The 25,442-nt window shown below is 33.4% G+C and overlaps 1 protein-coding gene across 3 annotated transcripts; it reads left to right on the plus strand.

The window, feature by feature from the left end:
• The first annotated feature begins 3,389 nt into the window (after positions 1 to 3,389).
• On the plus strand, positions 3,390 to 25,399 carry LOC106055285 (tropomodulin-1-like). Of its 3 annotated transcripts, none has more exons than XM_056009983.1 (10): positions 3,390 to 3,527; positions 13,009 to 13,153; positions 14,200 to 14,356; positions 15,043 to 15,165; positions 15,507 to 15,593; positions 16,501 to 16,631; positions 17,737 to 17,844; positions 18,221 to 18,364; positions 19,401 to 19,548; positions 20,724 to 25,399. In XM_056009983.1, the coding sequence occupies exons 2-10, from the start codon at positions 13,028 to 13,030 to the stop codon at positions 20,756 to 20,758; spliced, it is 1,059 nt and encodes a 352-aa protein (XP_055865958.1). In that variant the 5' UTR covers positions 3,390 to 3,527; positions 13,009 to 13,027; the 3' UTR covers positions 20,759 to 25,399. The 3 variants fall into 3 exon arrangements, with proteins under 3 accessions (XP_055865958.1, XP_055865960.1, XP_055865957.1); XM_056009985.1 differs by lacking the exon at positions 3,390 to 3,527 and adding an exon at positions 8,804 to 8,823; XM_056009982.1 differs by lacking the exon at positions 3,390 to 3,527 and adding an exon at positions 10,474 to 10,607.
• The last annotated feature ends 43 nt before the right edge of the window (positions 25,400 to 25,442 follow it).

A 25,442-nucleotide genomic window follows, 5' to 3' on the forward strand; every position in this document is an offset into this window, starting at 1 on the left:
AAAGAGTGAAAAAGTAATTTAAAACTACATATTTTTAGTTATAGAGAACTAACGTTTTAATGATAAAATTCAAATTTAAACCAATTCAAATAACAATTAATATGTATTGCTGGAAAAACCCAAAACACACTGGAAATGTTTAATTTTTTTTTTTTGCAAGTTTATCATCCGTTGCTATGAATATTATGTTTCATATAGGATTTTGTTGTTCTATGAAGTAGTCCTTCGAACATTAAATATTAATTAATACATTTGCCTCAAGTAATAAGTACCATTGTAAAATGTTGCGCAAAGAGCAGTTTCTCGTGTATTTCTTGACGTGTGGCACAAATATTGAATCTGCGGAACTGTTTTCATTAACCTTGGCTGACTACCCACCTAGCAGAAGGACAACAGAACTCAATCTTTGCTGCCTTGCAACTATTGGGCCTACCCAAACGTGAGAAAGGTTTCGTGGGCTACCCTGTGGAAAAATAAGGAGACTGCGACCATTATGCAGTTTATAGCGCAAGCGCTACGCCTTATTTGAGTGTTCTTAAGTTTTTCAAATCTTTAACTATTTTTGTAAGGGTGGCATCATCTCAGATGATCCTCCAACGTAATTGGTTTCATATCGTCTTTAAAAAGTCACTTAGGCAACCGCTTGTTTGACAAGGAAAGAATGAATCCTTATTTTAAATAATTATTGCTGTACAGACTATATTTCTTTTTGTTAAACATTATATAATTAGTTACAAGTACACAAAATTAAGCTATTTAAATAAGTCTTGAAATTAAATACAATTTTTTGTATGAATATCAGGATAAATATTTAAAGGATTAACTAAGGTGCAAATGATATATTAGTGTATAGTATGACAGAATTACATTAATTAAATGTAAGAATTAAAGTCACGACCAACTTAAATAAAATCTGTTATCGTAGACCCCCGTGGACCTCTCATAGACCCCCAATTTATTTTTTCACTTTCGTAGACCCCTTGGAAGTCTTCATAGACCCCTGGGGGTCTATATAGACCACTTTGGGAATCACTGGTGTATACGTTACATCTTCGAAGTTGAATCCTTTCATGTACATTGTATATTCTCTTTTTGAATGAATGGTGCAGTGAGTGCTTTCATTGATGTTATGACGTAAATGGATGATGACGTCAGAGACCGCCAGTCCCACTTGGTGTTATGTTTTTATAAATCACTATTCTAACTCGGAATTTCCAATTGTTTTGTTTTTGTTTGCTTCGTAATTTATTAATTTATAGCAGAGCATGATATTTAAATCTGATCAATTATCTAACTTCAATGAAGAGTCCAATTTTATCCACAATGCTGCGACTGTGAAAAGTTGTTTTTTTTTTTTCAAAATAACAATTCGCAGTTCCTATCACTTCTTCATAAAAAAAAAACAGCCTTGAATATACGATACCACAGTTCATGAACAAATTAGTCCAAAAAGTCATCTTTCTGTCCTTTCAAATGGCATGACTTAACAAACAACATCTTTTATGTAAATATCCAATTGTTTGGGGATACTATGTGCCTAAAAAGTATAACTAAATCATTTATATGTGAGTAAAAAAAGCTGAATTTCTTCTGCCGCCGCTAATAAAAATTCCCCTGGTGAATAGGTTTGAACACATGCCATATTTAATGGATTTTACAGCTGTCACAGATGAAAAGCAAAAAAGTCCCAACTACGATGAGCTGTACATGTAAATTTGTAGGTCCAAACCTTAAAATCATCTTCCTAAACGACTCTTTTATGGGAGATGTGTGCGGCAAAGCTCATTCAATGGCGTCATCAGAGACCACTCGTCATAAAAGTCCTGAACACTAACCTGCAACGTCGAAACCTGTGGGCAGTGGAGATCAAAAGCTCGTTGACTCGTCACAGGTCTGTACGACGTAGTTACGAGCTATTGCATGGTCTTCACTGCCCACAGGTTGTGACGTTGAAGGTCATTGATGAGGCCTTCTGTAACCATTGGTCCGGAGGATTTCCAGCTACCCGTCGCCTCAGCGTGGCCCTCCGGTGGAAACATCCAGAGGTGGATCTGGACAGGCTAAGAACGAGTAGCGAACCAGGCCTTCTAGCAGGTCTCCCTGGGTGAGCTTTTGTTTTTTTTATCTCACTCGGGGTGGGGATGGAACAAGTAACCTGCAACCCAGTCCAAAAAGTCCGCCACGCCGTTCCACAAGGGGGTCGTCATCAGTTCCGGATTGCTGGATTGGCGGCCCTTGCACGGAATAGTGGCGGTTACAGTATAGGAATATGAGACAAGCTCCCCGCAGTTAGCGCAGTCCCTGACACTTATAGCGGGTGACTTAAGATTCGGGGACGGTGCGCTGTGTACACGGCACGGCCCGGTTTTGCCAGTCAGTCAACCATTATGGCCGCCTACCGTTGGGTGCCCTCAGACAGGACTGGGGTGAAGAACCCCATGTCCAGGCCTGGTGGTTGGATAAAAGCCTTTCTAACCATCAACGGGATAATGGCGCCTCCGGCGCCGATTCCCTACTGGACTTCATCGAAGGTAACCATTGGTCTCTGGTTAACACAAGCGATATAAAGACACTCTCAAGAGCTCCTTAAAAAAAAGTGGAATTAACATCCAAAACTAGTAAACTCTTGGTCACTTCTTGTGGCATGAAGTCGTGAATGTCGGTATTTTAAGTTATGAAACAAAGAGATCAACCATTAGTAAGAAACGCAGAGCAATAAAAAGCTGAGGGAAAAAAAACGTGCAATTAGAGACCAACCTATCTGTGCCTTGTATGCGGCCGGCTTTTCGAAGTGAAGATTGGACTCCATAGCCATCTTTGAGTTCATGAAATTGTGCTCATCTTCGACCACGAAGGAAGATCATTTATGAATGTGTATTAGGAATAGAATTGATTAAGGAAAGAATTGTATTGCTATATAATCTATCATTTCAATAAATAACAAAATAAGTATCAGTAGAAGCCGGACATTTTTGCATTTTAATTCAATGAGACCGTCATTCTTTTTCGGACGTCTGATAATCCCAGACAGTTATTATAAAACGTTTATAATGATTTTAATTTTAACGAATACTGTGTGGGATCAATCATCTCTAATCTTTATGGAACCAAATATTACATAAATCACGTTTTGGTACAAATAATTTAGATCCATTTTAATTAAACGATTACTTCCGTACTTGTAAAAACATATAATCTAGGTTCCACAAATTCAAAAGCTTTGATCTTTTTCTTCTAAATATTTAAGCTTTTAAAATTCAAGATATAGATCTAGTATCTTTTATATATGTAAAATGCGAAATTTCACCGTATTTTATTTTTAAAAATCTTTTTAAAAATTGTTTAGTATTTAGATCTACCATGCAGAAAAAACAGGTATCGATACTACCGGCTTATCAAAATTAGACTAGCAGGAAGTGCCCCCTAATACTGAAGAACTTGGAGCCTAAGTCGTCCTGTTCTTTACAATCCCTTTACTGATAATTCTTTGGATATTATCTAACATTTGAAGGATATCGAATTACTTGGTAAGTCATATGCATTCAATAATAGCTATATATACCTGCATTTACCTTGATGCTTCTTTTAGAGCCTTTAATCTAGTTAAATAGTTACATATTAAGTATGTAAGTAATCAGTAGCAGTTCAAGCAGTAACTAGACTAAGTCACTAAGTACTGAATAAATAACTGAGTATAATTTATAATTATTATTAATTATAATTATACTTACTATTTATATACTACTTATAGTGAGTATACTGAGTATAGTCACAGTGTACAGTACTTTTATAGTCTTCTATACGACTATAGTGATAATAAATCTTAAAACGTTAATACTACTTAATTAATACTTAATTCTTAATAATAATAGAGTCTCAGTCTGTAATAATAATAGTACTCCAAACTAATAGACTAAATTAACTAAATAGTGTAAAGTAAGTATTCTAGATCTATATATCCATAAGTATAAGTATAGAAAATAGTAGTAATAGTACTGTTTTAGTGTTTAACTGTAGACTGTAGTAGTAGACTGTAGAGTATAAAGTATACAATACATTTTATATTATATCAATATTTCAATATATACTATTTTAGTATATAAATGTATAAATCAAATGCTATTTAGTAAGTATTAGTAAGTATTACTCTATACTCTACTATATAATTATTTATAATAATGTTATATATAATATAAATATAACAATAGATCTAGCAGCAATCTAGCTTAACTAGCTAGATCTAGATTCTAGTAGTACTACTACTAGCTAGATCTATAATTACTAGATCTAGTAATTAAGTAATACTAGATCTAGCTAGAATATATATATATAGACAATATAGTATTCTACCACCTGCTGGTCCCAGTAATAGTAAGTTAGATCTAACATATCAATATATTATCTTTATACATATAATATAAAGTATTTAGTATTAGAGATCTACTAGTTTTTAGAGTTAGACCTATTTAGTATTTATATATATATATATATATATATATATATATATATATATATATATATATATATATATATATATATATATATATATATATATATATATATATATACACAATATTAATACAATATATATTATTATATATTATATATACGATTTTAGTATTATTAATGCTATAATTAGTATTAGTATTATAATATTATTATTATATATAATAGATCTAGCAGCAATCTAGCTAGATCTAGTAGTAGTACTAGTACTAGCCAGATCTATAATTATATTTTTTATATAGTTTATATATATAGATCTAGATTTCTAGATAGTATTATAGTATTTAATTAGATCTATCTGGATATTCTTAATTAAGATTAAGAAAGTTTCTCACTCTGTATCACCCTGTGTATCTGTCTCAGTGTCTGGTGTCTCCAGTCCAGACTTTAGATCTAGATAGATCTAATCTAGATTAATCTTGAGTCTATTTTTTTTTTTGATAATATTACAGAGGCTACTTAAAACAAAAAAGATAATTACATCCTATGCATTTCATGTGTCAAGCTAGTCATGCATGTTAATCAATGACTTAACTCTGTCAAGTCGTTGGTTTTCCTATAGGCTATAGATATAGCAAGTTTACTTATAATAAATAATATACCAGTATTTATTACAGTAATGATAAAAATTGAAACATTCCTCAAATTACATACAAATAATATGAAAGTTACTCTGAATTGTATACATATAATACGTGTCTAAATGTGACAATGTTACACTTTCACTGACTTTTTTTTTGGTCTTATTGTTACGACTCTCTGCTATCACTGTTCAACACAACAAACTCAAAAACTATGGAGCCCTGCTAATAATGTGAAATTATAATGACTGTAAAAAGGCCAAATACTGTGCAATAGACATCCCTAAACATCTAACTGTAACTTTGGTACTCAACTTGCATTATTAAATATTAAAAATTTATCTTGTTATAAAACTCAGATGACTAATTAAACCCCGAGCTTTTTTTTTTTTTTTTTTTTTTTTTTTAATTTCTCTTGAGATACACAGTTGCTTCCTTGATTCTCATGGCCTTACTGATACTTTTCTTAGCAGATGTTAATAATTTATCACAACATTGTAACTCAATGCCTTCGACCACCAGAAAAGTTTCTCAATATGGTTAAGAAAGAGACTCTTTGTTCACTATGTTTTGCTCGTTTCTCTCTTTGTCCAACACCTTTCTTACTCTCTATCTGAGGTGCTCTTTGGCAGAATTGGTTTCAGATTTCTTTATATACTACAATTCTGTTAGCCAGTGGTTCCTTCTTCAAGAAATAGAATGACACTATAAAAGATTCAGGTACAGATACCTGGACTATTCCCAGCTCAGAGCCTTAGTGCATGTAGGCTTACAAAAATGTAAACTTGTACATTGCACTATAACAATATATTATTAGTGCAAACAATTTGTAGAATGACACAAAATAAGCATTCATACCCAAGTAACAAAAAGGCAAAAATGTTATGTGTATGAATGTGTAAGAAGCTATTGACTTAGTTATTACATTTTTCATGATGACCCATAGACTCATTTATTGAATGCAAATAAGTGTCTTACTATTTCTAATTGGTTTAGCTTTCCTTGGTGTTTTCAGTGGGTGGTAAAAGTATAGTACTAACCTTTTCCTATCTTGACTAGAAAGGTCATCTTCAATAGACGGACACAATAACCTCCTCTTTGTTACTGTAGGGTATTTTTATGTTATCAACCTGTTTAGTTTCATTGTGACTACAAATGAAAGAATGGAACTAGTTCTGTTTAGGGGGGGGGGGTGAAACAATTAGATTGTTGATCACTCTGCTGTTAGGTCAGCCTTTTTTTTTTCTATTACTACCCCCAGTACTATGTATTTTGTCAGATTGGTAACATTTTGTGACAAGCTTAGAAGCACAGGGGGCACTAGATTTGCTGTCACATTTTTTAGAACCCTGACCACTACCAAATGATTCTTATATTGCTGCTTGGAGTAAAGATATTTCTACATCAGGGACATTTTCTATTCTTCAAAGTCTCTCTCTACAAACACTGAATTTAGATTGTTTTAAAATACCCTTTTTAGTACCAAATTTATAAAAAAAATCCTCCAGAACTAAAATCGAAGGGGCATTAGTTTTTCTGTGTCTAGTGTGGGTACTTACAGTGACACAATCCGTCAACTTTAGATTGCTTTGTATATTAGTAACTGCTAACATTTTCTTTGCTTCTCTAAACCTTTCTTGGCCTCATCACACTGTATTTTCTGATCCCTAGTCTTTTTTTTTACATATATGTTTTACTATACATTACTACCACAGCTTTCCTCTTTAGCGATCTATTTCAACACGTATATATTCTTCGTTATTCAATTGTATTATGAAGAAAGAGGACTAACCAATGCATGCATGATGTTCAGTTTGGTTGTTCGTTGTTATTGATTTTTTTTTGTTCATAAATGATATAATTTAATATTGAGGCTTTACTGGTAGCTTAAGTATAAGTGCCTGTATAGAGGATTGAGGCAACGCTTTGACTAACTCACTTAGATTTTGGCTTATCCGGTGTGCAAAATACCGGAAATAGTAGCAGACTATATATATATTTGAATATATAAATTTTTTTTTATTCTCTTGTAGCACAAAGTAAATTTTATTTACTTGGCAACGCTGATCTTTTGAGTCGTGCGTCCTTGACATTGTTCATTTTGTCTGTAAACTTAGTGTTTATCTTTTATTTATATCATTTTCTCTTCTTCACTCTATAATAATAAGGCTTGTCTTCAAGTCCGAAGGTTAATGGGGTGTTCAAGTGGGAATCTCACCCGTCTCTTCCCAAATTTCTAGTTTTATCGAATTACTTATTAAAAAGGATTTCAAGAGGCGCGGTGGGTGAGCAGTAAAGCGCTTGGCTTCCAGACTAGGGGTCCCGTGTTCGAATCCTGATGTGGTGGAGACGATTGCAGTTTCTTCGATAGGTCAAAAAGACCTTGAGATAACGTGTTTTTGCTTAGCCGTGCGTATCTGAGTTGACCGACTCCAAGAGTGAGTGGGTCGAGTACTTGTGTGTTTGGGCCACCTAAACAGTTTAAACTAATGACATCCAAACATATAGACATCTAGTAGTTTAGAGAGATTGGAACCAGTACTTGTGGAAATCTTTCTGCTCGTTGTTTCTTGACCTACATTGTATTCCTGACACCTCCCCCCTTTTCTTTTTTTCCAGGCTCGCTCTTTTTTTTTCCCCTCGCGTTGTAGGTTGCTCAGCCCACGAATGCTGGATTGTTTTTCACACCGTCAGTAGATCTGCTGCTGAGTTGTGTGATTAGTGGATAGAGTACACTGTGCGCGACTACATGCAGCGATTTTCTGCAGGGAAAAATCACGACTTGATGGGATACGAGATTATTATTTTTTTACTAGGCACTGTGCAATGGGCTATTAATGTCCAGCAGCTAGATTCCCGTTCCATGTACAATAGGCGTAAATGACTTTAAAAAATTAGCCTATATTGGAGGGGGCGGGGGTCACAGTAAGTCTTTTTTTTTTTTTACCCATACCTAAAATATTCATCAGCGTTTTGTTATTTATCATGATTTTACCCAGCGACACTACTCAGAATTTTTATCTTGACTTGTAACTCTCATAACTAAACAGATATATTCGTCGTTTTGATACATTGACCTTATGCAATGTTTCTTTTTAAAAACTATTACAAAAAAAAACCCCACTATTATTTGTAATATAATCTATTGATGGTTGTTATCGGGGCATTATAGCTGGTGTTGCATATTAATTATAATTATAATTAATTCATTCGTGAAGGGAAATAAATGGGCTTGAGGTTTTGATGGCTGTTTTAAAATCCTTGTCAATCGGAGTTGTCGCTGGATCATGTCTTCAAAGTCCACCTAGCTCCAAATTGGCTAGGTCAAGTCTCGTCTGGTCGTTGAGTTGGCCACACATCTCCATTGTATACCAATGTTTGACCACAGACGTTAGTGTACTAAACCCCGCAATCCCTTTATGTCTCAATTAGGAAACGTTACTTTGAAGGCAGTAGTCGGTGTGTCCAGACACTAGGGGGGAATCCGTTCATTCGTTCAAATATTAGTCTTTCGAAATTTCGAGGTTCACTTTAGTGCAGCTTGTGGCGTCCTCACTCTGCGTTTGGTTTCTGGCATGTCACGTGTCAATCATTGAGGCCTTGACGGTGCGTTCTCTTCATTCATTTTTTTTTTTCCCTGGGAGTTTGGATTCTGTTTCTGTCCTGTCCTTATAAGCCTATCATTCAATAATAGCCTAACATTTTGTGCTGACACACGTCTCCTTAGTAAACACACGTAAGTGGTCGTAGCATATTAGTTATGTGTTTACTTTTATGTAGGAATAGGAAAACCTTTTTTTTTTTTCCATGATTCAGATATATATGCATTTTCTCGTTAAAATCATTCTATCATTGAATAATAGCCCCCCATTTTGTGGTGACACACGTCTCCTTAGTAAGCACACGTAAGTCGTCGTAGCGTATTAGTTATTTGGTTACTTTTATGTAGGCATAGGAAAACCTTTTTTTTTAACATGATTCAGATATATATAATATGCATGTAAACATGCAAAAGTGTGCGTATGTATGTCTCGCGTAGTGTACCTCAGGGCGTGACCCGTAAGTATTATATACACGTAGATGACTAATTATGATCGTTTTACTTGTAGCATGGCCTTCGTGTATGTCGATACTTAGAGATCTATGTAAGTCAAAAGCAAGGACGTGGGGGAGCGAGTGTGTAAATGCTAACCTTTCAGTCTTCTGCTTGATGAACTAGCGCTGGTTCGTGAAAAGTGTTAGCGCGTGTGTGTCACGGTTAGATGTCTTAGATGTATGTTTATGTGCGCGTGTGTGTGTGTGGTAATAACGTCATACGTTTACGCCATCAGCGTGTTGATGGTAAATATGGATCGCAGAAAATGAAAAAAGGTTTTTAGTATATTCGGTTACATGTGGGTGTCTCTCTATCGATGTAATGTTAGACAAGCTTTATATATTGTATTTGGGGGAGGGAGTGAAATCGTGGGAAAAGGAAGGGGGTGTGTAATAATTTGTATTTAAACCAGATGTACCCAAACATCAAGGCTTTTTTTTTTCACGCCCATATGCAATTTGGTTATGCACCGTGTGTAGAAGAATGGCCATCTAGCAACACGCCATGGGCTGAATGTGACCTACTAGCAAGAGTTTCAGCATCACTTATATAAACCATAGGCTGACAACCTGATGATTAAATCATAGGTCTCTGTTATGATATACGCCTTTACTAAACCATATTTCACTACTTTATTATATTTACCGTTATTGACTTACATAGCGATATAAATCATAAGGCAGGACCAAGGATATCAACCGTTACATTATGTTATAAACCCGTGGTCTCTAGAAAGGATATTTATAATCATAAATCACTAGGCTATATATATAAAACATTGGTCAAAAAGTTATTACATAAGCATTGGTCACTACATTAGTTTACTACATTATGGTTGTAATAGTTTTATTGATCAAGTTAATATACATTATCTTAATCAATGGGATTCTGCCCAAATCCACATTAATCTATTATATAAATACATGCTTTATATTATATTTCAAATCTAAAGGGGGTTGTTGGTGGGTTAAGCCATTAGCCATCCCCCCTTAACTCAAAAGTCATTAAAAATCTAAGCATGTGAAAATATACAAATATGCATGCATTTCATTTCCCTGTATTCATTACTTTAGGTAAACATTATTCATATCCTCCCTCTCAGTTCTCTTGACTGCATTGATATTGACTGCTAGATTTCATTCTATTCATGTCTTCAAAACTTCCTGTCACCTGGACGTTATTTATATCCTTTCCCTTTTTAAAGAGCAATATTCATGACTCTTTCCCCCCTCACTTGACTTTCATTTTCTCTGCCACTATTTAGGACAAAGTGGGAGTAATTGAGATTTAGAGAAAAGTGAATACCAAATGCTTGACTAGCTAGATACTTTTATTGAACAGCAACATAGAAATCCAGCAAATTAGGTGTACATTACTTTCTGTCTTTATGTTATGTAAAAATATTTTTAAACAAGATCTAGTAGGTCAGTATAAAGAGAAATCTTTTTTTTTTTTCCTTTCCATGCTAAGGGATTTTGTTGTTCCCACAATTTGAGTTGTGAATGGTTCATAATACTTCACATAGTCTACAATATAGTTCTACTACTTAACTGGATGGATTACAGCATCTAATAGACCAAACACCTACTTCTTGACTGAGTTGAATATTGTAGTAATAGCATCTATAGGTTATTTTCTTACTTCTGTACTGAGTTGATTAATGTAGCTCATGTTATATGCTGGTTGCTTTACTGTAGTAATAGCAAAGTGTAGATCAAAAGCTACTACTGCTTTTCTTTGTTAGTTAAATAAATGGTATTAATGGCTCAGGGCATAATATATGTTACTTTGTATATTTACTAATTAGTTTATTATTAACTAGTACTTCTACATAATTAAGAAAGAAGCATACATATATATTATGTTCACAATGACTCACAAAAGAAGTAGTTATTAGAAACAACAGAGTTATGACCTATGATCTTGTCACAGGCTCATCTGTGACATATTGTGACATTGGGTCACTTAGCAAAATCTGTTGTGAAACACTGGGAAAAAATTCTGAACTAGAGAGAAAGTGATAAAAGTGTTTTTGGTGAGTTGTTACTTGGTCTCACTATCTTATGAGAATTTTCTATGTGGGGCTTGGTGGCTGAGTGGTTAAGCACTTGGCTTCTGAACCTGAGGTCCTGGGTTCGAATCTTGGTGAATTTTGGGATTTTTTTTAGGGCGTCCATGAGTCAACCCAACTCTAATGTGTACCTGACTTTATTTGGTGAAAGTAAAGGCAGTTGGTCATTGTGCTGGCCACATAACACCCTGCTCATTAACTGTTATACAAAGAAACAGATGACCTTAACATCATCTGCCCCATAGATCGCAAGGTCTGAACAGGGGAAACTTTACTTTTATATACACATATATATATATACTCTGAGTTTTAAGGGAAGAACCTGAGAAGTGATAACCCAAAAGATGTGTGACAGATATCAATAAATGTAAAAATGTGTTAATCTCTAGAGGTTGAAACAATATCCAACCAGCAATTCTTCAGATGCAGGAAAAGCCTGATTTCCCAGACTACTGTACTCATCAATTAGTCTTGGTTGTTATGCCAGTCATAAATATGACTGGTGTCTTGAGTTTATAATGTGGGTTTGGGCACACTGCATTCACATTTTAAAATCACATCAATATATAATTGCTATTGACATTAAAATCATTGCAGATAGCACTCATACAGAGTGGTACAGAGTGACATGTATTTAAAACATGTATTTAAAACACTGAGCTTCATTTGGGTGTTTAAGAACATTGCCAAAGTATTTGAAGATAATCAAAAATATAGAGAAAAAGAGAACCCTTTTGACAGTTTAAACAAAATATTTTGTGTGCTTTATAAATATAGCTTAAGGCAGTGATTCTTTAACTATGTAACCTCTTCTCAAGGAGGCATTACATCCTGACATGAAGTTATAGTTTCATTGTAATTGCTTGGGCAATCCCACCAGACCCTTTTATGGGATGGAATGGAAAATTCTGCATCTTCAATTCTATCTTCAGGAAGAACTTTTCTGTATACAAAACACCTAAAGATTCTGTATGAAGCATTATTTCTTGACTAGGTTTAGTGAAATCAGATATTTTGTAAATTTCAATTCTTAATATTGTAGTTGTTGTGACATGATTAGTATTTAGTATTTGTTTTGGAAATAAGGGGAAAGTTTTACTTAGCGACAAGTGACGTGACAGATCTCTAAAAAATAAGAACGCTCTGAGTGACGCTACAAACAAGACGCTTTGTGTAGAACAGTAGGAATAACAAAATAATAGATATACAGCTTTAATGAAAGACATTGGAAGGATCCCTTCTTAAGTATTAAAGTGTTTATTATTGTTTGATACTAGCGTTGACTACTTATATTGATTGTTTGGCATTTCGCCGGTGTTCCTGATTTAGTTGAAGGTTACCTCCTGTTTATTTCATTGATTGGTTCGACACTGCGGAAAAGCCATAACAGATAATCTTAATGAAAAATGAAACCGTAAAATTATGTTATAATTTACTTTCTTTTTCATTTCATTCTTGAAACCTTCCCAGACTTCATTGTAGGAGTCTATAGCGCTCCTCCAGGTCCCCGGCTTATAAGGGGGATGAAAACTGAATTTTGGTAAAAAATTTTGGGGCCGGGGGGGTGTGCCACTACTAAGAGTTTGAGAAACACTGGCTTAAGGCACATACTTGCTACACATAGTTGTGATTTTAAACAGGATTTGAAATCTAAGACTCTACAATGAAGGAATTTCCCCAAACTAGTCATACCTGTCTAACATAAACAAAAAAAAAGCGCATTATATCTGTATTAATATTATTTCTTTTCTCAGGGATTGTGCTGTCACCATAATGAGTGTCTTAAATAAAGCTGCCAGTGTGGATGTTCCTGACATCAGTTTAGAGAACTTGGATGACTTGCTGAATGCCTTGACAGCCGAGGAAATAGAAGAACTCAATGGAGATTTCGATCCTGATGTAGGTTTCTACAAAGTAGCTTATTAAAATAATTTAAATCTAACCAGCTTTTTTAAAAAATAAGATTCAGATATCAAGTTACATTTTTCTCATGCATTGAAATGAAAATGATTATGACCCATTAGATGACAGAACAGTTAACAACGATAATTTCTAAAATAAATAATCAAAAAATTTGATTGTCATTAATGAAATTAAAAAAAAACAAAAAACTATAAGAACTAAAATTATAAAAGGAATGTTTTTTTTTCTATGTGAATGTTCATTAAACCAAACCAAGTTTAAATTTATTCCAATTTTTCAAAAACAATTACTATTAATGCTAAGATCTCCCTTGATATTATTCACAATATCTTTTTACCTAAACTTGCTTTATTTTTTAACACTGTAAAGACGAAATGAAATAAAACTTAAGTATATTTCTGTGGCTCTTCATAAAAAAATGTATAAATAACCTCATCACCCTTACCAAAAAGGAACAAAGAAAATGCCTTATGAAGGAATTTAGAGAAAAAAAATTATCCAAATTCAGAGTAAATTATTTTGAGTAAGTATTCAACTTATTAACTTTAATTTGGACTTGAGACAAAGATGACATGAACATAGCCAAAGTATACTTACTGTATTATGTGATTTTTTACTAAATTTTTTTTACTAGAATTAGGACATGTGATGGCTGAGTGGTAAAGCACTTGGCAGAGTCCTGGGTTTGAATCCTGGTGAGACTGGGATTTTTAACTTCAGGATCTTTACTGCTCCTCTGAGTCCACCCAGCTCTAACAAGTACCTGTCATTAGATGGGGAATAGTAAAGGGAGTTGGTCATTGGGCTGGTCATATGACACCCTTATTAACCGTGGGCCACAGGAAAAGATTACCTTTACATCATCTGCCCTATAGATTGCTTGGTCTGAAAGAGGAACTTTACTTTTATAATTTAGAATTTCAGTGTTTCTATGAATAATTGTACAGAAAATTATTTTTTTTATTGTTATTATGCTTATATCACTTTATATTAGTGCTAATTGTTGGTTGCATCTGTTTTAGAATTCCTTGCTCCCACCATCACAAAGATGCAGAGACCAGACCTCCAAAGTGGCCACAGGTCCTTTCAACCGACAGAAGCTCCTTCACTTTTTAGAGGAAAAGGCAAAGCAAGAGAAAGATTGGGAAAACAGCGTGCCTTTCACCAAAGAAACTAAAGGTCTGAACACACTTTTTCTATTTGATGTGTATGTATGCTTGTCTTCAATCATGTCTTGGTAGTTATCATCATCGTGTGATGGTCAGGACATTGCTAGACAAAGATATAAATAAAGGTCATTGTTTGCAAACAAAAATTCATTTTGGAATACGAACTCTAAATTCTATTATGTTTAGCGTTTTTACTTGAAATACTGGGTTGAACTGCACTCTTGATTTGAACTAGCTATCAAAAATAAAAAAGACTAGTTGTTTTTTTTTTTTTCTGAATATTACTTAGCCAAATCTGCACAAGCTGCTGAATAGTCTTATCTGTTACACAAGATATTTTCAAATGGCTTGTATCCTGGCACTGTTGTATGTGCTTCAGACTGTTGTCATAGTGATTTGGATTTAGAATCTTGCTTGTCATCATCCTGTGCCATTCTGCAGGATATTTAGGCTAGTCAAGCAAAATAATCTTTTATTTTTGAAGACTGACAATAAATATTATTACATTACAACTCTTTCTAAGACCACATTTAATTGGAAAGTGAATTGACATTAGCAGAATTAGCAGAACCTGAGAAAGTTCCAAATAATCATTCAGACATTTTAGGTCTTGCTTTTGTTTTACTATGTTTATAGAAGAAAAGAAAGCTGTTTTCAAATTTTTATTACTTTTTGTGTGCTTTATAATCCCTGCAGGAAAAAAATTTGTTCCTAAAGAACAGGAGAAGACAACTATTAATGAAGACGATGTTGCTGTTGAAACTGAGTGGGATGAGATATTGACAGCGGCTAGTGAGGAGGAACTTGTTGATTTGGCAGGTGAGAGGATTTTTAGTAGTTACAAAATTTACAGTATAGATTCTATGAAAAGGCTGTGCTTCATTGCAGAGTGATGGCCTAAATCAAGATTAAATATTTCAGAAAAATATATAAATCTATATTATATTTGTATTTACAACAAATTTTTATATTTTTTATTATCATTAATCTATGAATTGTAAATTTGTGGGATGTGTGGCTAAGTGGCAAAAATCACTTGGCAGCCTATCGAGGGTGCTTGAGTTTGAATCCAGACTCCAGATCCAATGCCCAGTGTTGACCATTATCTTAATGTTGACAGTTTCTCAAGTTCTGTACTAACAATATACATTTGTTTCTAGCTGTGCTTGGGTTTCACAGTATGTTGACACAGACCCAGTATTATGCTTCACTAGAGGACAGGCCATTACATGAAGGTGGTTTCTCAGGTAGTACTGAATTCTTCTTTACATTTTCTAGACATTTTAATTATTATACACATGGATGCAAGATTGCAAAATTACATTTAAAAAAAAACCTGGCTGGTAAATGCCAGTCTGTCTGATTGCCAGTGTCAGACTTTTTATTTTTCACTTTCACCTACAGTAAATACAAGTTTTGGTCTACTAGACTTTGTCGGCTTCGGAATAACTACAAACTAATAATAAGTACACAAAACAAAGTCAAAGACTAAGTTTAAAAGTTTGATCTGCTGGCACGCAATATTCAGTTAGCTATGGAACTTTCTTTTTCTCTCAAAAAAAAAAACAAACCAGACCTAGATGTTGATCTATTTTTAGATGTTACTTCTAGATGTAGAACAAATTTAGGCAAAATAGGGCTTCATTGCTTACATCTATGTTTACATGCAACATAGCCCTGTACCTTGATTTAAAATGAAATTGTTAACATTTACTGAGCACCTAAAGGCAGCATGGAAAAACCTACTCCTAGATACCCCTTCCCCCCACTGGTCCACAAATGAGATTGGACTAAAGCGCTCTGAGCATGCTATAAGCATTAAAGTGGCGCTTTATAAAAGCTATAATTTAATATCAATACTAGTATTAGGCCTGTGGGTTTTATCATTTCTACCCTCTCATTCCTTGTTACTCTCTATCACTCTAATTGAACTCATTAATGTCATATCATAGTGCCACATTTTCTTTCCCTCCTCCGTGTCTTATCAACTTGATCTCATCTTTCAGAAGTAAAGCCAATTCTGAGTTGCTGTAATTGAAGATATTGTGGTTTGGGTTTTTAGACAGCCTATTATAATTGTATTGAACACTTAGACCTCAGTTGTTTGTGGTAGTGTTAGCATGATGAGGTCTGTAAACATTTTGGTTCTCCCAGGCTATGCCCAAGCCCAGAAACTGAAGATCATCCCTGACGAAGCTCCCAACATGACTGATGTGGAGGAGAGTATCAAACAGTTGAAAGACAACAACAAAGAACTCAAATCTTTAAATCTCAACAACATTAAGGTTTGTCACATCTTTAAATCTCAACAACATTAAGGTTTGTCAAATCTTTAAATCTCAACAACATTAAGGTTTGTCAAATCTTTAAATCTCAACAACATTAAGGTTTGTCAAATCTTTAAATCTCAACAACATTAAGGTTTGTCACATTTTTAAACCTCAACAACATTAAGGTTTGTCACATCTTTAAACCTCAACAACATTAAGGTTTGTCACATCTTTAAATCTCAACAACATTAAGGTTTGTCAAATCTTTAAATCTCAACAACATTAAGGTTTGTCACATCTTTAAACCTCAACAACATTAAGGTTTGTCACATCTTTAAACCTCAACAACATTAAGGTTTGTCACATCTTTAAATCTCAACAACATTAAGGTTTGTCACGTTCTTTTTTAAGATCAAATGTGTACAAAATATCATTGCTTATTTGTCTATCTCTACACTGAACAGTCTCGGGCTTGTGACAGGATTAGTGTCAAACACTTTGGAATGAAAAAGACTTCTCTGAAACTTTTGCTTGTGCAGGAAATGTGAAAGAATGCTTCTACTGTAAAGGACCAAGCAACTGAAATATTCACAATGTTAATGTAGATCCTGATAACTGTGCCAAATACTTCAGACCAAGGGGACAAGAGTATCTGGCTTATTCTTTGGCTTTAGGAGAAATCTCATCTATTGACCTATGATTTCACAAATTTTAGAGATTGCTTCAACCAGACCACCACCACAACTGGGTATATGTGGACTCCATCTTCCTCCAAATACCTTCCATTAGGTATACACAAGATTAAGATACATTTATTTTTAAAAATCATAAAGAGGTCCTCCATTAGTAGAGTCCTTGGACAAAGAGTCTTGTTTGTCTCTCCCCCCCCCCCCCCCCCCCCCCTTTTCTAACTACTCTGGGTCTGCTTGCAGACGTCATGTATTAGAAGTTGAAAGGCAGCAAGGTAGAAGATGGAAAGAAAAAAACAACTAGATAATAGTACTAAAAAAATCTTTTTACTTTCCCTTTCTTTTCCCTCTCAATTGTACAAGACATTACTAACCTATATTTGTGATACTAAGAAAATCTTGTAACTAGACTTTTTTTTTTTTGGTTACAGAACATTTCAATAGAGAGATTGATTGAGGTCTGTGAGGCATTGAAAGACAACACAGTGTGTGTCCGCTTTGATATGGCCAGTGTTGGGGCCACAGACAGGGTGGCCAAGGTACATTGTATGGCTTTATTTCTGCTAAACTTTTATTAGGGATTAAAATTTACAGACTCTATAATTTCAGCACTTGTTACCTGAAAGTTCAAAATGTGTTAGATATAAAATGATTTCAATTCTGGTACTGTGCATTAATGTTTCTCATTATTATCTTATAGAGTAATAATATTAAAATTGTCAAATGTTTCTGTTCCGTTTGAAATGTTATAACACTGTTAATTTTGTTGAATGTTTCTGTTCTGTTTGAAATGTTATAACACTGTTAATTTTGTTGAATGTTTTTGTTCTGTTTGAAATGTTAATAACAGCAATACTTGTTGAATGTTTGAAAGCTAATTCTGAAGTTTTATTTGTTGAATGTTTCTGTTTGAAGGCTCTGAGTGAATCTCTGCGTGTGAACTCCACACTAAAGACAGTCAATGTGGAGTCTAACTTCATCTCAGGAGAGGGTATTGTGGAACTCCTGAAGGCAGCCAATGTCACACAGTCGTTACTAGAGTTGAGAGTTGCTAACCAGGTCAGGGAACTCTATTTTTTACTCTTATGAAATAGTACAAGCTATTTAAAAAAAAAACAGATGAGTTGAAAGGTCACATTCTCGTATTCCATCGCATTAAAGGTTTCTTCTCATTTACATCGACACTTTAGTCTTTAAATAAATGAGTGTATAAAAAAAAAACTATTAAGTTTTGCAAAATTTGTGTTTAAAAATACAAATAATTACCTCAATATAACTTTTGAAAAAACAAATCAAGTCTTTCAAAGCTAAAAGAAATGCAAGCATAAATAAAATTCTTTTTTTTTTGCATCCTATGTCACATTGCATCAGTTATTACTTCTAATAGTTGTCTATAGGTGTGGTGAACAAGTTATACAGCACTTTGATTTTGAACTGAGTTTGATTCTTGGTGAAGACTATGATTTTGAACTTGGGAATTTTCAGGACGTCATTGAGTCCATTTAATCTAACTCTAACTCTACTGGACATTAATTGGGAAAAGTCAAGGCACTTGGTCATTGTGCTGTCCACATGACACTTTTGTTTACTGTTGGCCATAGAAACGGATTGAACTTTATATCATCTGCCATAAAGATTGAAGGGTCTAAAAAGAGAACTTTGGCTACCTTATGAAATTAAATCTTATTTTCTATGGGTTGTAATAGTTGAGTGGTAAAGCGCTTGGCTTCAAACCAAGAGGTCCTGGTTTCGAAAATTGATGGAGACTGAGATTTTCATTTTCAGGACATCCCTGAGTCCACCCAATCTAATGGGTAACTTACTTTAGTTGGAGAAAGTAAAGTAGGTTTGTTGGCTTGTCATATTATAGCCTCTTAACCATTGGCCTTAGAAACAGATGACATTTACATTGTTTGACCTATAGATCTGAAAGGGGATATTTTATTTTAAATTATTTTACAACAGTTTGTTGATTTACTGGTGCACAATCGCAAAGCATTGTTTGTTCACATTTGTGTTTAAAATGTAATTTTCCTAATTTTTTTCTCTAAAATGTACGTTCTGTGCTAATTATACTATGATCTTTCTTTGACAGAAACCAGAAGTACTTGGCAATAAAGTGGAAATGGAAATCGCCAAACTGGTGAAAGAAAACAGTAAATTATTACGTCTCGGCATTCATTTTGAATTCCCAGTGGCCAGGATTAAAGTTAATGACAAACTAAAAGAAAATCTTGATGCCTGTAAGTGCTAATTAACATAAAATACAACGGCTATTACAGTGTAATGCTTTCTCTCTAAAGTAGTTACTAGTAAACAACTTGCCATTCTATGACTTACGTAGTCCTGTGAACTCCCAGGGAGCTTAGGTCCACAACCTGTCCACCAAACTGGGTCTCGAGCAGATTTCTATATCTCCTCCCATGTCTTTCCAGTATCCCCAGCATCACTGATGACTTACCTCTTCCAGGGCCTGCCTTGCGTTAGCATATTTCACATTTTTGAAATTCTTTATGCTTACCAACAAAACAATTGATATACAAGTCATATTAGTGTCTTAAGAGAATAGCAATGAATTATATTCATAACTGAATTTCAAATCAAGCAGAAAATCTTCCACACTAGAAGGGGAAAAGTATTAAACAAATATCACTGTATAGAGCTTCTCCTCTTTAGTATTTCTGCTTTATTATTAAATAATGAGAAAATAATTGGAATATAACCCTCTGTAGTTACAATCTAAAACAGAAGCTACTAAGCAATTAAAAAATAAAAAGCTGGAAACAGCCCACAAACAGTCAATGACCATAGATGTGAAGCAGTAATAGTTGACTAGGAATAGTAGGAATAGTTTATAATTTGTCAACATTGGTACAAACTTGGCTTTGACACTAGCTCTTTGAGTTCAACACAGCTGATTTATTCTATGTATTTAGTGTTGTTTTATTGAAAAGTTCATTTTCATGAACGGAAGAACATGAGCTTTCATTCAACTTCACTGCAGATGAAGGGCTTAGTTTGTTCATTTGGTACATGACATTTCATCAAAAATGAAAAACAAAAGTTCTAAGGTTACATTGCCAACAATAAAACACTTTCTTTCATCTTTAGACCCCTTGCACTTTCAGGTCATGAAAACATAACTAATATACAGTTACATCAAACTGATCAATTCAGTTAATTAAAGAACACTTATTGATCCCAAAACTGCGGCCAGTGGGCCATGAACCAGCCCCTCAGAACTTCTGCCCAAAATGTACAATGAAGCACCAGACTTAATTTATTAAATTTTTTTTGTGATGTAGCCCCAGATGTGCCTGTCCAAAATTTATGTAGCACCATGCCATAAAAGGTTGGACAACTTAAGATTGTGTTGAACATTTGTTTGACTTAATAACTTGTCTCATTTACTTCACAGTGAGAAAGAAAAGAGTTGGTAAAGAGTCATCTTAATGATCCAGTCATCCAGATCAAACCACTGAAGTTAAGAATTTAATGCCTACATATGTGTACAATTGTTCCTCTCTCAAGAACTGATTTAAAAAAAAAAACAATATTTCAACATTTAATTTTAATACTTGAAGCTCATTATGGTTAATGTACATTAGTTTTGTAGATAGACAATTTATTTTATATAAACAACTTTGCTTTTAGCTAATTATTTTGTTACTAATTGTTTTTTATTATATTAGAACTTTTACTTGAAGAGAATGTGATAGTATTAGCATGCAAGTATTACATCATGAGAGAAATGAACTGAAATTGGTCAACTTAAAGTACATTTAAACATAGGATGTTTCTTTCATTCTCTTTCAGTTCAGACTTGAAAACTTTTTCATTTAAATGCCATTATTTGACTTGTTTTTGTATGTTAACCCTTAAAACGTGTGTGGCAGTTTAGCCTCTAAACATCAGAATTGTAATTCCATTTTGCTCAGCACTTTAAGGGTTAAAGAATAGGAGGATGTCATTTAGATAAAGGTTTTCTTGTTTTCTATCATTGGAAGTGGCCAAAAAGAAGTATGCTGTGTTGTTCAAGTTATATTATGACTGAAACTAAGTTATACAATTGTTTCCTAAATTAAAGGAAAAGCAATGAACATTTTCAGATAAAGTCTGTGATATTTTTTTTACCCATAGGTTGTTTTTTTTTTTAAAGCAAAAAGAAAATTGAAAAAATGAAATAGTTCCAATTTTTAAACGAACAACTATTACTTGTAGTTACAAATGATTTGTATTTATTTAGCAGTTTTTTTTTATTGCTCTTCTGCAAAATTTATTTGTGTTTGCATAAAACAATCAAGAGACCCTGCTCCCATAATTCCCCATCACCCTTTTGACTTTATTTTGTTTACAAGGTTTTGAATATTTTAAAACTTAGAATTCAATCTCAGAGTGTGAAGCTTGTGGAAGTGAAGTAATCCATTGTACCAACACTGGTACAACACTTGTTTCCATTGTGTATGCTGTCCATTCAATGTTGGTTAATCCATGGTACAGACTTCTGTACGACTATGATATTTAAATTAAATCTGAGATATGTATTCTGTCCAGTCTTCTGTTTGAGTTGTATCAGTTCAGTTGGATTACATCTGCACTAGTATTGATGTATTTATGTTTTATTGGCCAAAATAATCTGTTTTTTTTTTTGTATTAAGTACACGTTTTTCCTTTTATCCAATGCATGGATTTTTGTATTTATATCTAGTTGTATTACAATGTGTTAGTTTCTTCTCATCCAGTCCATACAAATAAGATAGCTACAGAAATAGAAGATATATTTTTGAATATCCCTCGTAGTCTGGCACATTGGGCGGCAATATCTTCTGTAGAATTCAGTCACCAGCAATGTCTACAGCCTCTTCCAAGCTGGTGCCACTGCACTGAGGTCCTTCATGTAGGTGCAGTGCCAGGTTATACAAGGACATTCTTATTTGTGTTTTTCTTGTATTAGCCTCCATCTTACTCCTACCCATAGGACATGTCCCCCCAAACCTCACACCTCTATCTTTATGATAGATAATTGGCACAAAATTTTTTTATTTTTTTTTGGTTAAAAATACAGTTGATCTTTATGTGTGTCATCTTGATAAATTTTTAAACACCATGACTATTGGTAGTCTTTTTTGCATTGAAAGATATCTTTAATAACCTAGACAATGACGTCCTTATAATTTTCTAAGACATTTGGTTGATAGAATCTTCTTTCACTGTCTTGAGTTAAAGCTTCATTGTAAACATTTTTAATGCTTAGACATTAATTTCATGAAATCAGTAGAAAAGTAATATGTATGGTGACATTCATTCATTGTGTTTTATAGATGTTAAACAAGGGAACTAAGAACTGTGCAAGCTGTTTTATTTATGTTTGTCAATGGTGCTAAAAAGAAATAAATACTGTGCTAATGTCTATAAGAATTTGTTAGCAATTATTATTTTTGGATGTCATCTGTCTGTAACTTTTGTTGGGAATATGGAAATGTGAACTGTGAAGCACTCTACGGTGAAAGTCAAGGGACAAATTAGTGTTTGGGTAGAATTCTGCTATCTCCCCATTCAATGTCAATGCAGTAGTTACTAAGTGTTTTAAGTCACACAGGGGTCATCTTTGCCCTGCAGTCTTCTCTGTACTTTTTTGTATTGACTAAAATATCATCTTATAAAGTACAACCACGGTAATAGTTTAGCAGTTTAGAACACAATAAATTGGAACATCAGCAGTGAAAAAGCTTATAAGACTGGTTTCTATTACCAATAGAATTTTAGATTTTTTTTTTTCATTCCAAATATAAAATAATATTAAAGCTATTTTGATTTGAGTGCTCATAAGTGACTAGAATAAACAAATGAAAATAACAATACATTTTTAGATCATCATCAATAAAAAAAAAAGTTACATTGGGTATTTGTGATCAAGTGCCTAACCAATCAAGATTCAAGGGATTGTTTTCTGACTTAGATCTTAAGAAAGGCTAGCTTTTAATTGAGAAAATAAAATGTCTTTATGTGTATTGTAAATTTTTGTTTTGTTTGGTGTATACTTAAAGCCATGAGGAATATTGTCTTTAAAGTATTGCTTTGTTAATTATGTCTAAGTATTTGCTGATTCATGCTTGAAACAACTGATGCTTCTGCTATAAGGTTGTGTGATGTATTTTCATTGAATATGAACTTTTAAAGTTAATCACTTTTAGTAAACTTTTCAGAAAAGAAATCTCTTCAATCTGTGTATTTATTAATTTTCATTTATGGGTTTTTAATTTTGATACTAAAATGTCTTTTTTTTTTAGTGATAAATGTTGATGGCAACTTATAGTTATCTATGTTATAGGCACTCATGCCACAATGTTCATTCTTAAGTAGTCTAGTCTTGTGACTTCATTTAGAATCTTGGTTTCTAAATATTTTTTTTTTTATGTGTGTGAAAGATTGTCTTTTTTATATCTTTCTATTATAACCTCTTACTTTTAAGGTGTAATGTTTGTGTGAACCAAAACAATCATTTAAGATAGAATAGTGTTTCAATTGGGAGGTTCTCATCCTGTGTGTTCATAACCTTAGGAAAGCAATGTTCAAAATCTCATATTGTAACTTTGGGGAATTTTCATCTGTAGTCTGCTGCTGGATAATCAATGAGATCTTAACCACTGGTTTGGATTATTAGAAATGTACTTAAATCCTGTGTACCTGTATTGATTATTCCAACAACATGCAGTTGAGAAACATTTTGAGCCTTTTGATATTTATTTGGAGTAGAAAATTAAAATTAGTTTTATACATAATCATTGGAGTAAAGTTGTTTAAAGATGTTTAAAAATATTTATACAAGTTTATAGTTTGTTTTATGTCACCTAAAATGTGGCTTATCGAATTAGGCTTTTTTCTCTGACTTGAAGTTGTGATGTTGCTAATTTGACTTGTTTCGCTATTCTGTTAATCTGCAGTGAACAGAAAATAATTTCCTTGCCTCATTTTAAAATTCTTTTCTTTGATTCTGAAACCAGATCAAATAAATCTGAATTTGGGAGAATGAGTTAGAGTGTGTGGCGGAGAGGCATATACTACTTGGCTAACTATCAAGGGACTTGCATTAGCATGAAAGATGCACTAAATGAAAGCAATTTAAAAGAGAAAAAAAAAAGAAATTATATCAGAAAAAAAAAAGTTTAAATATGGCTTACACCCCAGACCTTCCCTAGAAATTTTATTTCATTACGAAAGGATTATTTAAGTTATTTAGTTTAAAATTGTGTAAAATGAATTAAAAACAGACAAAAAAAAAACGTATGAATAATACACATTCAGTTTTGTTTTCATGCTGTTTCTGTAAATTTCAATATCAATGTGCATTTATATATTTTATGTCAAGTTGGTAAGAGCCAATGATAGATATCTATCTAATAAAACTAGTTCTTCATGAAAAAAAGTTAAACAAGCACATTTCTTATTCCATATGCTAGGATGAATTCTTACAAGTATGGTGTTTAGTGCTTTTGGAGCATGGAATGGGTTGCCTGAATCAGCCAGGAAAACCAATGACTAAGCAGAGTTTAAGTAGTTAATTAACATGCATGACTAGATTGACACATGAAATGAGTAGGAGGTTATGATCTTCTGTTTTGAAATAATGTCTGTAATTTATAAGATAAGAAGATAAGCTACATCCACACTTGTAGAAGTGAAAGCATGCAATAGAAATAGTGTTCAGTTAATTAGTTCATTAAATTATATGCCATACTCTTACTTAATTGGAGTAAAAACTTCTAGATAAAGAAACTGCAATCACTGGTCAGAGCTTTGTAGGACAACAATTTCTGGCAATGTGCATGTTTATTTTTTAAATCATTAATTCATGATCATGTGTATTTATCCCTATGATGACATCAGTCGTTACTTAGAATGTTGGGGCTGTGAATGTTAGTGAAATAGTTTTAACATGGGAATCCTATTTAGGCAGTTCTTTTTATTCCAAAAAATTAATCAAATGAATAAAAAAAAACCCCAACTATTTCTGGTTTATTTTCATTGTTCAAAATGACAAAATTGTTGGACTGACATTTTAGTAATAGTTGATGTAATAACCAAGAGGCATTTTATAAAAATAACTGAAAAACAACAACCCAGGATTAAACACAGT

Source organism: Biomphalaria glabrata, chromosome 14, assembly GCF_947242115.1.
Source record: "Biomphalaria glabrata chromosome 14, xgBioGlab47.1, whole genome shotgun sequence".
Taxonomy (NCBI): Eukaryota; Metazoa; Mollusca; class Gastropoda; family Planorbidae; genus Biomphalaria; species Biomphalaria glabrata.